At 48.8% G+C, this 15,000-nt stretch overlaps 2 protein-coding genes across 11 annotated transcripts in view; both read left to right on the plus strand.

Moving 5' to 3' along the window:
* LOC118373188 (transportin-1) overlaps window positions 1–15,000 on the plus strand; it is a 426,516-nt gene that overhangs the window by 157,279 nt on the left and 254,237 nt on the right. The gene's annotated exons all lie outside the window — the stretch shown is intronic.
* LOC118378758 (F-BAR domain only protein 2-like) overlaps window positions 1–15,000 on the plus strand; it is a 120,487-nt gene that overhangs the window by 61,910 nt on the left and 43,577 nt on the right. For all 9 annotated transcript variants that reach the window (XR_008143019.1, XR_008143020.1, XM_052525440.1 and 6 more), the window contains exons 5-8: window positions 785–937; window positions 1,466–1,570; window positions 4,840–4,938; window positions 10,409–10,505. Coding sequence is in view for 7 of the 9 variants with exons in the window: in XM_052525440.1 (XP_052381400.1) it covers window positions 785–937; window positions 1,466–1,570; window positions 4,840–4,938; window positions 10,409–10,505 (454 nt within the window). In the remaining 2 variants the exon portion in view is untranslated. The remainder of the gene's footprint in view (window positions 1–784; window positions 938–1,465; window positions 1,571–4,839; window positions 4,939–10,408; window positions 10,506–15,000) is intronic.

Genomic DNA, 15,000 nt, shown 5'->3' on the forward strand with positions numbered 1-15,000 from the left:
TTGTTCCTGTAGGCATTACATTTGACATTTGAGTCATTTAGCAGATCATCTTATCCAGAGCGACTTATAAGAGCCATTAGGGTTAAGTACCTCGCTCAATGGCACATCGACAGATTTTTCACCGTCAGCTCGGGGATTCGAACCAGCGTCATTTCGGTTACTGGCCAAACACTCTTAACCACTAGGTTACCTGCTGCATCAACTAGTCTGTCCTTGCTGGTGTCTGTGCTCTGCCTGTGTAGGCTGCTGCTAGTGATAACCTATATTTACCCTCTGGAGCTGAATAAAGTAGACTTCTTTCAGTCACTGCCATGGGGAAGGGTTTCTGTAGAGTGATTCTACTGATGGATTCTGGAGAGAATGTGTGTGTTCTCTATCCTGCCTGCAGTAACCAGCGGAGCCTCACCTCCTATGGCATGTATGTGTCAGCAGGTCTAACTAACCAAACACTACCTGTGAATTAGCAGAGTTGGGTTTGAGCTTTCAGCATAACAAAAAAGGCTTACACACACACACACACACACACACACACACACACACACACACACACACACACACACACACACACACACACACACACACACACACACACACACACACACACACACACACACACACACACACACACACAGAATGTCAAGTTGCCATTTTAGCTAAGCTACTTTCTACCATTTATAATGATCTTTGCTTCCATTTAGTGGTTTCAATCATGGGCTTTTCATACAAGGACAGTAAAATGAATGTGTTTGTTTCAATGGTTGCTGTCTTCCTCTGTCCTACTCAGACCAAGGAGGAGGTGGCGTCCACGCTGGAATCAGTCCAGACCATACAGACCACCGGAGTAGCCTTACAGAAGTCCAAGGAGAATTACAACGCCAAAACTGTGGAGCAGGAGAGACTCCGCAAGGAGGGAGCAACACAGAGAGATGTGGACAAGGTACTGTACACTAGACTAAACTACACTAGGAGAAGGTACTGTACACTAGACTAAACTACACTAGGAGAAGGTACTGTACACTAGACTAAACTACACTAGGAGAGAGCAACACAGAGAGATGAGGACAAGGTACTGTACACTAGACTAAACTACACTAGGAGAAGGTACTGTACACTAGACTAAACTACACTAGGAGAAGGTACTGTACACTAGACTAAACTACACTAGGAGAGAGCAACACAGAGAGATATGAGGTGGGAGATCACAGGTACAGCTGTAGATGACCTATCACTATCCCGTTCTCTGTATCTCCATATCTTATCACCTGTCTGTCATTACGTAGATGAGTAGTAGTACTTCATGCCAGAATAAATGTATATTTTTTTCCTCGATCTGTTTCTGAATCACATGGGTGTCTGCTCGGGTGAGATCTGGTGCTCCATAGAGGACTGTGTGACTGAGGCTGATGGTGACATGTGAAAACAGATGGCCATTTTCCTGTTGTCTGTCTGTCTCTGATCTCTGCAGGCTGGAGTGAAGGCCAAGAAAGCCACGGAAACCTACAAGTGCTTTGTGGAAAAATATGCCACAGCCAAGTCCGAGTTTGAACAGAAGATGGCTGAAACTGCACAGGTGTGGGTTTGTGTGTTGGTATTCCATCCACTTTCTAGTTCCACAGGACAATGTGTTTCTGTGTTGGTATTCCATCCACTTTCTAGTTCCACAGGACAATGTGTTTCTGTGTTGGTATTATACTCTAGCTTTGTGTGCATGTTTTAAGGCTTGTGTGTGCGTGTGTGCGTGTGTGTGCGTGTTTACTGCTCAGTATTCCATGCTGTGTGTGTGCGTGTTTACCGCTCAGTATTCCATGCTGTGTGTGCGTGTTTAGTATTCCATGCTGTGTGTGCAGCCATGCTGTGTGTGCGTGTTTACCGCTCAGTATTCCATGCTGTGTGTGCGTGTTTACCTCTCAGTATTCCATGCTGTGTGTGCGTGTTTACCTCTCAGTATTCCATGCTGTGTGTGCGTGTTTACCGCTCAGTTCCATGCTCCATGCTGTGTGTGCGTGTTTACCTCTCAGTATTCCATGCTGTGTGTGCGTGTTTACTGTGTGTGCGTGTTTACTCAGTATTCCATGCTGTGTGTGCGTGTTTACCGCTCAGTATTCCATGCTGTGTGTGCGTGTTTACCTCTCAGTATTGCTGTGTGTGCATGTATTCCATGCTGTGTGCGTGTTTACCGCTCAGTATTCCATGCTGTGTGTGCGTGTTTACCGTATTCCATGCTGTGTGTGCGTGTATTCCCATGCTGTGTGTGCGTGTTTACCGCTCAGTATTCCATGCTGTGTGTGCGTGTTTACCGCTCAGTATTCCATGCTGTGTGTGCGTGTTTACCGCTCAGTATTCCATGCAGTATTCCATGCTGTGTGTGCGTGTTTACCGCTCAGTATTCCATGCTGTGTGTGCGTGTTTACCGCTCAGTATTCCATGCTGTGTGTGCGTGTTTACCGCTCAGTATTCCATGCTGTGTGTGCGTGTTTACCGCTCAGTATTCCATGCTGTGTGTGCGTGTTTACCTCTCAGTATTCCATGCTGTGTGTGCGTGTTTACCGCTCAGTATTCCATGCTGTGTGTGCGTGTTTACCGCTCAGTATTCCATGCTGTGTGTGTTCTGTGCTCGGCATCGTCTCAGCTTGTGTTATTTCCTCACCAACAAAATCATTGTGGAAAACTCTGATTGGAACCATCTGAATGACTGATTAGATAAACTCTAAATGCAAATCAGACAACAGAATTTGACCGTTCGTATCCTGCACTTTAGTGATCCACACAGACAAACTGGTTTGAGTTAGGACAGATTTTCTGTTTTCCCCCAGAGACAACAGCAGTCTATGGCTCCTCTCAAATTCAGCATGTGAACATGAGTTCTAAACATGGCACGGGTGCACATGTCTTCTGTGAAATCACTTGTGTTTGTGTATTGGCCTGGCGGTTGGCCTGGCGGTTGGCCTGGCGGTTGGCCTGGCGGTTGACCTGGCGGTTGGCCTGGCGGTTGGCCTGACTGTAAGCTGATGTGAATGTTGGGGTTTACGCAAGTGTGCTCGCCTGTGAATGTACTCTGTGTGTCTCGTGTTTGAGTGTGTACACTAGCTGTGGTAGTGTTTGTTGGAGCAATCATGGATGTTTGTGTGTAAGAGATTGCCTATATCCGTGTGTGTGTGTTTATGCAGTCAGGCACACTCCTCTTTCTCTCTATCCACGCTGTGATTTTCCAGCTTGTGATTATTTATAGTCCTTCTCCTTGGTTTACCCCAAACTCTCCCCAGCCAAGGCCAGCCTTGGATGGGAGTAAACACCACCGTTTAGAGCCCAGACACACACACACAGACAGCTCCAGGGCCAGACACACACACACAGACAGCTCCAGAGCCCAGACACACACACACACAGACAGCTCCAGAGCCCAGACACACACACACAGACATCTCCAGAGCTCAGACATACACACACAGACAGCTCCAGAGCCCAGACACACACACACAGACATCTCCAGAGCTCAGACATACACACAGACACCTCCAGAGCCCAGACACTCACACACACAGACAGCTCCAGAGCCCAGACACTCACACACACAGACAGCTCCAGAGCCCAGACACACACACACACACACACACACACACACACACACACACACACACACACACACACACACACACACACACACACACAGACAGCTCCAGAGCCCAGACACACACACACAGACAGCTCCAGAGCCCAGACACACACACACACACACAGACAGCACCAGAGCCCAGACACACACACACACACACACACACACACACACACACACACACACACACACACACACACACACACACACACACACACACACACACACAGAGACAGCTCCAGAGCCCACAAACACACACACACACACACACACACACACACACACACACACACACACACACACACACACACACACACAGACAGCTCCAGAGCCCACAAACACACACACACACACACACACACACACACACACACACACACACACACACACACACACACACACACACACACACAGACAGCTCCAGAGCCCAGACACACACACACACACACACACACACACACACACACACACACACACACACACACACACACACACACACACACACACACACACACACACACACACACACACACACACACACACACACAGACAGCTCCAGAGCCCAGACACACACACACACACAGACAGCTCCAGAGCCCAGACACACACACACACACAGACAGCTCCAGAGCCCAGACACACACAGACAGCTCCAGAGCCCAGACACACACACACACACACACACAGACAGCTCCAGAGCCCAGACACACACACAGACAGCTCCAGAGCCCAGAGATGAGCCCTGCTCTGTGTATCTCATGGCTGGCCCACCCTGGATAATTAGCACCTTGTGCTGCAGTGGGATCTGTGTGCTGGTGTGCCTTCGTTTCTAGACCACCCAAATAGAGACTACACACAGGAAGGAAGTGGTTAGGGCACAAAGGAGAAGTGTCTCTCTTTTAGGGAAATGTATACATGTGTTTTTATCAATTCAAGACTGATCTTTCCGCCCAGTGTTTCTCCTACATTGGACACGGTGCACATGTTCTGTTGTACACATTGGACTCTCTGAAGTCCTTCCCCATGATAGAGCCCAGAGGTTTCCTGGCCTGGCCAGAAACTCTTTGTTCTAGTTCAATAGATGACAGCTTATGTCCAGAGTTGTTCCTGATCAGGTCAGGGAAAACTCCAGGTCCGAAGTCTACTACTGGCATATTTGTTTTGTTCTGGGGAAATGGATTATGTGCTGCATATGTACTCCTGTATGTTTTCTCTCTGTGTTCCAGAAGTTTCAGGACATCGAGGAGAGCCACATCGTCCACATGAAGGATATAATTCAGTCATACACGCAGTCTGTTGACGAGACACACGTTCAGATCGGAGAGGTGAGTCTACACACACACACACACACATACACAAACACACACACACACACACTGCACGAATGCACACGCAGACACACGCAGACACACACACTGCACGAATGCACACGCAGACACACACACACACTGCACGAATGCACACGCAGACACACACACACACACACACACTGCACGAATGCACACGCAGACACACACACACACTGCACGAATGCACACGCAGACACACACACACACACACTGCACGAATGCACACGCAGACACACACACACACACACTGCACGAATGCACACGCAGACACACACACACACACACTGCACGAATGCACATGCAGACACACACACACGCACACGGCACGAATGCACACTGCACGAATGCACACTGCACGAATGCACACTGCACGAATGCACACGCAGACGCTCACATGTGCGCACACAAACATGGGGTGGGGCGTGTGTCCTGTCCCAGTGCTCAGTGGGTTCACTGTGTGTCAGATGAATTAGTGTAGTCTTTGATCACTCTAATAGTTTCACTGAGAACCAGGAAACCTTCCATTCAGCCATTTATCGCAAACAATTAAAAACTGATCAAAACTCTCTCTCGACCAATCGAAAACACCTTCAACATACAGTCAGAGGCACAGCATGCCAACTGACTAGGCATCTCGCTCTGTGTGGATATGTTACTGGACTTCTGCTGTACATAACTCACTGATCATTACAATGTTCATCTTTCCACTTCCATCATTATATTATCACTTTTTTTTTTCATCTTCAGTATACATAGATATTGTTCTCTCAGATATTGTTCTGTTACAAATATTCTAGATGTTTTACTACATGACAGAATAGACAACGAAAAAGAAACTGCTCCACTGTGTGTTGCTGCTGCAGTCCCAGCAGTGTCCACAGGGGGAGCCACAGCCCCACTCTCTGCTCTAAAGCTCCAGTGTTACCATGCATCTGAACAGGAGAAAGACAGCACTGCCTGTCTCTCTCAAACCCTATTTCCTATAATATGCCCTGGTTTTGACCAGGACCCATAGGGCTGTCTATAGGGAATATGGTTCCATTTGGAACGCAGCCTATGGTTTAGTGTTAGCCTGGCTGGGCTTTAGTAAAATAGAGCCTAAAGGTGGGTGAGTGGTCTCCCAAACAGCTGGCAAAGTGTGCGCAGGAAGCCCACGTAATGATGAATACCCTTTTAAACCAGGCTGTGTGAGCAAGCGAGCACCATGCCAAGTAGTAGGGAGGGAGGGGGGACACTGCTTCATCAGTTAGACCACAGACACGCAAACTCGGCCCATACACACACACACACACACACACACACACACACACACACACACACACCATACACCATACACCTAATGTACCAGCACTATAGACTAACAAATATACACACTGTCAATGTACTATACACCGACATTGCACTGTACACACACTGTCACTTAAAATAATCCATATTGTCCAAGCACATCAACACACTTAAATCTGTCTATCCATATCAAATTTGATTTGTCACATATACGGAATACAACAGGTGTAGACCTTACAATACAAATAGTCTGGGTAGCCATTTGATTAGCTGTTCAGGAGTCTTATAACTTGGGGGTAGAAGCTCTTGGATCTAGACTTGTCTCTCCGGTACCTCTGCTGTGCGGTAGCAGAGAGAACAATCTATGACTAGGATGGTTGGAGTATTTGACCATTTTTAGGGCCTTCCTCTGACACCTCCTGGTATAGAGGTCCTGAATGGCAGGAAGCTTGGAACCAGTGATGTACTGGGCCATACTCACTACCCTCTGACACCTCCTGGTATAGAGGTCCTGAGTGGCAGGAAGCTTGGACCCAGTGATGTACTGGGCCGTACGCACTACCCTCTGTAGAGCCTTGCGGTCGGAGGCTGAGCAGTTGCCATACCAGGCAGTGATGCAACCCGTCAGGATGCTCTCGATGGTGCAGCTGTAAAACCTTTTGAGGATCTGAGGACCCATGCCAAATCTTTTCAGTCTCCTGAGGGAGAATAGGTTTTGTTGTGCCCTCTTTACGACTGTCTTGGTGTGCTTGGACCATGTTAGTTTGTTGGTGATGTGGACACCAAGGAACTTGAAGCTCTCAACCTGCTCCACTACAGCCCCGTCAATGAGAATGGATGCGTGCTCGGTCCTCCTTTTCCTGTAGTCCGCAATCATCTCCTTTGTCTTGATCACGTTGAGGGAGACGTTGATGTTCTTGCACCATACGGTCACGTCTCTGACCTCCAACTTATAGGCTGTTTCATCGCTGTCGGTGATCAGGCCTACCACTGTTGGGTCATCAGCAAACTTAATGATGGTGTTGGAGTTGTGCCTGGCCGTGCAGTCATGAGTCAACAGGGAGTACAGGAGGGGACTGAGCACGCACCTCTGAGGGGCCCCAGTGTTGAGGATCAGCGTGGAGGATGTGTTGTTACCTACCCTTACCACCTGAGGTGTTTAGTCCCAGGGTCCTTAGCTTAGTGATGAGCTTGGAGGGTACTGTGGTGTTGAATGCTGAGCTGTAGTCAATGAACAGCATTCTCACATAGGTGTTCCTTTTGTCCAGGTGGGAAAGGGCAGTGTTGAGTGCAATAGAGATTGCATCATCTGTAATTTAGTTCGCCTGGTAGGCTCGTGTCACTGGGCATCTCTCGGCTGTGCTTCCCTTTGTAGTCTGTAATAGTTTGCACACCCTGCCACATCCGACGAGCGTCGGAGCCGGTGTAGTACGATTCGATCTTAGTCCTGTATTGACACTTTGCATGTTTGTTTCATCGGGGGACATAGCAGGATTTCTTATAAGCTTCCGGGTTAGAGTCCTGCTCCTTGAAAGCGGCAGCTCTACCCTTTTAGCTCAGTGCAAATGTTGCCTGTAATCCATGGCTTCTGGTTGGGGTATGTACGTACAGTCACTGTGGGGAAGACGTCCTCGATGCACTTATTGATAAAGCCAGTGACTGATCTGGTGTACTCCTTAATGCCATTTGAAGAATCCCTGAACATGTTACAGTCTGTGATTAGAAAAACCGTCCTGTAGTTTAGCAGTCTTGTAATTCTGCTTCATCTTAACGCTTTTTTATAGACCGAGTCACTGGTGCTTCCTGATTTAATTGTTGCTTGTAAGCATGAGTCAGGAGGATAGAATTATGGTCAGGTTTGCCAAATGGAGGGCGAGGGAGAGCTTTGTACATGTCTCTGTGTGTGGAGTAAAGGTGGTCTAGAATTGTTTTCCCTCTGGTTGTACATTAACATGCTGATAGAAATGAGGTAAAACTGATTTAAGTTTCCCTCCATTAAAGTCTCTGGCCACTAGGAGCGCCACCTCTGGATGAGAATGTTCCTGTTTGCTTATGGCGGACGACAGCTCATTGAGTGAGGTTTTAGTGCCAGCATCGGTCTGTGGTGGTATGTAGACGGCTACAAAAAAATACAGATAAACTCTCTTGGTAGATAGTGTGGTCTACAGCTTATCATGAGATACTTTAACTCATGCGAGCAAAACGGTCAAACTGTCTGTTCAAACACACACACACACACTCTCTCACACACACACACACACACACACACACACATTGACGCACACATAGATACATAATCTGGCCAGGCAAACACACTGTTTGGCTATTGGACATTGAAGTGTAGTTTTATGTTAACCTGGGGCTGGGACTGAGGATGGGCCTGGGGCTGGGTTTAGGTCTGGGTCTAGGGTCTAAACAGTGGCTTGGCAGTCTGCATGGCTCTTCCGTTATCTCGTTAGCCTAGCTCTCTTCTCTCTTGTTCTTTCTGCTCTAGTCTGGACATGAATGAAAACCACTAAAGACCACAGCATGAGGGAGGAGAGGAAGTTTAGGGGGAGAGACCTGCATGGGAGTGAGGGAGGAGAACAGGAGGTATAGAGAGACTGCGTGGGGAGACGGGAGGAAGGCGGGAAAAGAGAGCGAAGGGAGAAAGATGATGGAAGACTGGGGGGAAGAGAGGGGAGGGAGAGGCAGAGGAGAGGGGGAAGACTGGAGGCAGAGGAGAGGGGGAATGTAGTAGGAAGAGGGGGAACTTGTTGTGTGTGTGTGAGACACGCAGGCAGGTGATGACATCACAGCACGTTCCCTCATGGCAGCAGGATGCAGCAAGCGGCTGGCTGGCTGCAGCACCTGACAGATTGCGTGTGTTGGAGTGAGCATTCTACCTTGCCACGGCAGCCCACGCCCCAACCCCCATCCCCCCACGAGGCGTAGGGGGCTACTGCACCTTGCCTTGCTGGAGGGGTTGGGGGAGCTGCCACTGTGTGTTTTTATGATAGTGAGTGGACATACTGTAAACACAACAGCGTATCACGCACATCTGAATCGTTTGGCGAGATGGCACAGCCAGTCGGTCCCTGTTTGTCATCTATCTGGTCCCTCTCCCCCAACAGACACACACTCACACTCTAACACACACGCCACTAACATCCAAAGTAAACAAACACCATCCTTCCTGTGATAGCACCCAGAGGGCATCAGGAGACCGCTCTGTCCACAACAATAAAACCATACCATTATGTAAGCCAGTCTCCACAGGCCTTAGAGACACATTGTACAGAGAATAGTTTGTAGTAAAGTAGTCTAGTCCTTTAGGGGCTCCTGAGTGGCGCATGGGTCTAAGGCACTGCATCTCAGTGCAAGAGGCGTCACTACAGACCCTGGTTTGATTCCAGGCAGTATCACAACCGGCTGTGATTGGGAGTCCCATCGGGTGGCGCACAATTGACCCAGCGTCGTCCGGGTTTGGCCGGGGTAGGCAGTCATTGTAAATAAGAATTTGTTCTTAACTGACTTTCCAAGTTAAATAAAGGTTAAATAAAATTTTTAGAGGGAGTATACAGTGAAAAGCACAAAGCCATATTGCATTTGTCAATCCTCCTGAGTATTCTAAAAACGAGGCACCCAGAGAGCAGTCCCCAAGGACATGAGCTGTCACTCTCACAAGCTATCACACACACAGCAGATACACACTGCGCCATGTTTTAATCACAGAAGTACCTCCCAGTGGTCCTACCACATTGTGATTCCTCAATGGACTCAATGACTGTCCAGCAGCTCAGCCCAGCAGCTAAGCCCAGCCCAGTGACTGTCAGACCAGCCCACAGCACCAGATAGAAGGGAGAGGGCCCTCGGCGCACCAGTTAAAGTGTGTCTGATTCCAAGTGTCTGCCACTCTACCATAATGTAGGCTAATCCATTCTGATGCCTCACTGTACTGATGCCAGACCTGGGTCTCACTGTACTGGTGCCAGACCTGGGTCTGGCTTGAGCTGCAGAATGCTTGAGCTTGAGCTGATTGAGCTTGGCTGATTGAGCTTGAGCTGATTTACAGCATGTTTGCCCTGTACAATGGAACCAATGGCATCATCCCAAAAGTGCAAACCCAAGTTAAACGAAGCGCACCTCATGACCCTGTGTGTTTGTTGTTCCTCTGCAGGTCCGTATAGAGTTTGAGAGGAACATGGAGAACACCTCTGTGGAGGGCTTGATACAGAAACTGTCTGACAGTAAAGGAACGGGCAAAGAGAGACCAGGTAAGATTCCCCATACGCACAGACACACCTGCCATGATAGGCTAATCACGTCTACAGATCAATGTATTACACATGTGCTAGTGTGTATGACTGGTGAAGCACTTCAGTGGTTAGCGGCAACTTATGTAATTGTAAATCACATTGTAGGATTTTGAATGAATGTATTTGCAAATTATGGTGGAAAACAAGTATTTGGTTAATAACAAAAGTTTATCTCAATACTTTTTTATATACCCTTTGTTGGCAATGACAGAGGTCAACCATTTTCTGTAAGTCTTCACAAGGTTTTCACACACTGTTGCTGGTATTTTGGCCCATTCCTCCATGCAGATCTCCTCTAGAGCAGTGATGTTTTGGGGCTGTTGCTGGGCAACACAGACTTTCAACTCCCTCCAAAGATTTTCTATGGGGTTGAGATCTGGAGACTGGCTAGGCCACTCCAGGACCTTGAAATGCTTCTTACAAAGCCACTCCTTCGTTGCCTGGTCGTGTCGTGTGTTTGGGATAATTGTCATGCTGAAAGATGACCATGTTTCATCATCAATGCCCTTGCTGATGGAAGGAGGTTTTCAAAATCTCACGATACATGGCCCCATTCATTCTTTCCTTTACACGGATCAGTCGTCCTGGTCCCTTTGCAGAAAAACAGCCCCAAAGCATGATGTTTCCACCGCCATGCTTCAGTAGGTATGGTGTTCTTTGGATGCAACTCAGCATTCTTTGTCCTCCAAACACGACGAGTTGAGTTTTTACCAAAACGTTATATTTTGGTTTCATCTGACCATATGACATTCTCCCAATCTTCTTCTGGATCATCCAAATGCTCTCTAGCAAACTTCAGACGGGCCTGGACATGTACTGGCTTAAGCAGGGGGACACGTCTGGCACTGCAGGATTTGAGTCCCTGGCGGGGTAGTGTGTTACTGATGGTAGGCTTTGTTACTTTGGTCCCAGCTCTCTGCAGGTCATTCACTAGGTCCCCCCGTGTGGTTCTGGGATTTTTGCTCACCGTTCTTGTGATCATTTTGCGTGGAGCCCCAGATCGAGGGAGATTATCAGTGGTCTTGTATGTTTTCCATTTCCTAATAATTGCTCCCACAGTTGATTTCTTCAAACCAAGCTGCTTACCTATTGCAGATTCAGTCTTCCCAGCCTGGTGCAAGTCTACAATTTTGTTTCTGGTGTCCTTTGACAGCTCTTTGGTCTTGGCCATAGTGGAGTTTGGAGTGTGACTGTTTGAGGTTGTGGACAGGTGTCTTTTATACTGATAACAAGTTCAAACAGGTGCCATTAATACAGGTAACGAGTGGAGGACAGAGGAGCCTCTTAAAGAAGAAGTTACAGGTCTGTGAGAGCCAGAAGAATTGCTTGTTTGTAGGTGACCAAATACTTATTTTTCCACCATAATTTGCAAAGAAATTCATAAAAAATCCTACAATGTGATTTTTCTGGATTTTTTTCCCCTCATTTTGTCTGTCATAGTTGAAGTGTACTTATGATAAAAAGTACAGGCCTCTCGTATTTTTAAGTGGGAGAACTTGCACAATTGGTGGCTGACTAAATACTTTTTTGCCCCACTGTACCTACTCCTTCAATATGCCTGAATCTGACCCTGTATCAGTGGTCACTTAGGGTAACTTTCTTTAAAGTGACTTCTTGTCTTTTAAGATGGGGACAGGCCTATAAGAGAGATTTAGCCAATGAGAGAACAGTAACAAAAGGTGGTAGAAGGCCATCAGACTCAGTAGCTGTAATCTGCTGTAAAGGTAGGCAGGTCAGGCCGGACATTCCAGTTAGCATGTGACACCATGCAGACCAGTACAGGGTCAGGGCGGCTTTGCTATACGCATACACACTCACACACACACTCACGCGCGCACGCATACACACTCACGCGCGCACGCATACACACTCACGCGCACGCATACACACTCACGCGCACGCATACACACTCACGCATACGCGCTCACGCGCACGCATGCACGCTCACGCATACACACGCGCATGCTCACGCCTACACGCTCACGCCTACACGCTCACGCCTACACGCTCACGCCTACACGCGCACGCCTACACGCACACGCATACACGTTCAAGCATACACGCTCACGCATACACGCTCACGCATACACGCTCACGCATACACGCATGCACGCATACACGCTCACGCACGCCTACACGCGCACGCATACACGCGCACGCATACACGCTCACGCACACGCGCACGCATACACGCGCACGCATACACGCGCACGCACACGCATACACGCTCACGCATACACGCTCACGCATACACGCTCACGCATACGCGCTCACGCATGCGCGCTCACGCATACACGCGCACGCATACACACGCATACACGCTCACGCATACACGCTCACGCATTCACACGCTCACGCATTCACACGCCACGCATACACACGCTCACGCATACACACGCTCACGCATACACACTCACGCATGCACGCATACACGCTCACGCATACACGCTCACGCATACACACGCTCACGCATACACACTCACGCATGCACGCATACACGCTCACGCATACGCGCTCACGCATGCGCGCTCACGCATACACGCGCACACACACACACGCATACACGCTCACGCATACACGCTCACGCATACACGCTCACGCATACACACGCTCACGCATACATGCTCACGCATACACGCTCACGCATACACGCGCACGCATACACGCTCACGCATTCACGCGCACGCATACACGCTCACGCATACACGTGCATACACACTCACGCATGCACGCATACACGCTCACGCATACACGCTCACGCATACACGTGCACGCATACACGCTCACGCATACACGCTCACACGCATACTCACGCATACTCACGCATACACGCTCACTCTCACGCATACACGTGCATACACGCTCACGCATACACGTGCATACACTCTCACGCTCAGGCATACACGTGCATACACGCTCATGCATACACGTGCATACACGCTCACTCTCACGCATACATGTGCATACACTCTCACGCTCACGCATACACGTGCATACACGCTCACGCATACACGCTCATGCATACACGCGCATACACACTCGCGCATACACACTCACACACGCGCATACACGCGCATACACGCTCACGCATACACGCGCATACACGCTCACACATACACGCGCACGCATACACGCGCATACACGCTCACGCATACACGCGCATACACGCTCACGCATATACGCGCATACACGCTCACGCATACACGCTCACGCATACTCACGCGCATTCACGCTCACGCATACACGCGCATACACGCTCATGCATACACGCGCATACACACTCACGCTCACGCATACACGCGCATACACACTCACACGCGCATACACACTCACGCATACACACACATACACACTCACGCTCACGCATACACACGCACGCATACACACACGCGCATACACACTCACGCTCATGCATACACACGCATACACACTCACGCATACACACGCATACACACACACGCATACTCACTCACTCTCATGCATACACACTCACGCGTATACACACACACACACACACACAGACTCTTTGCTGTGTTTAGGCTACAGACTGAACTAAGCAGCCAGAAGCGAGCTCTTTTGGGGATGAAGAGCTCAACAGTGACTCTGTGTAAACTATGACATGCTACGGTAAGCAAGAGAAATCTTACAATTTCTATAGTGTTTTCCATTGTGGCTTGCAGCCCAGCCCATCACATCAGGTAGGCAACACAAAGGGGTGTGTTTGTGTGTATACAAACGGTGACCCCGACCCCTGTGTCCAGATGGGGCGTCTGAACAGCGCCGGCCTTCATTTGTTTTGACAGCAGAATTAATTGAGGGCTGAAAGCAGTTGTAGAATTCCTCTCCGTATCAAGCTGTTCATTAGAGATCTCACCGTGGCCTAGGCCGCGTCATAACAATAACCTGCCTGTCCCTTGATGAAATAGCTGAACGGATGGCCGATCCTGTGCCTTTAGAGAGAGAGAGAGAGGTTGAATAAACTTTCTACCACAGAAACTGTCTCAAAGTGACACGCTGCTAGGCAGGGGGGTTTGTAGTGTTCACTGATATCCAGCTGAGCTGTCAACTGGCAGCGAGCCAGACACGCAAACCCCTCCACCCCTCTTCCTCTCTCTTTCCCGTTCCGAGCTCATGTGAAGCATATGCAATTTAAAAAGCCATCCTCCGCTCATGCGTGACTGCATGCTTCCCTCACAGAGAGAAGAATAAGATGAAAGAACCTCTACATAAACAGTCATCTGTCTGTTTATGAAATGTTTAAACAGATCCTAATGCCAACTGTGCAGATTTAGGTAAGATTGGCATGTCTGGTGTAGGTTTTTTGATGTAGTCAGTGTGTGTAAATATTGTCAGATGTAGGATGCTGTCAGCGAAAGGTTCCTGCCCTGTGCTTAAATTTGTTGCCCGTTTTGGTCAGTCTTCATGTGGAGGAGCCTAAGTATGGTCTTCAGAC

This window comes from Oncorhynchus keta, chromosome 9 (assembly GCF_023373465.1).
Source record: "Oncorhynchus keta strain PuntledgeMale-10-30-2019 chromosome 9, Oket_V2, whole genome shotgun sequence".
NCBI classification, from domain to species: domain Eukaryota; kingdom Metazoa; phylum Chordata; class Actinopteri; order Salmoniformes; family Salmonidae; genus Oncorhynchus; species Oncorhynchus keta.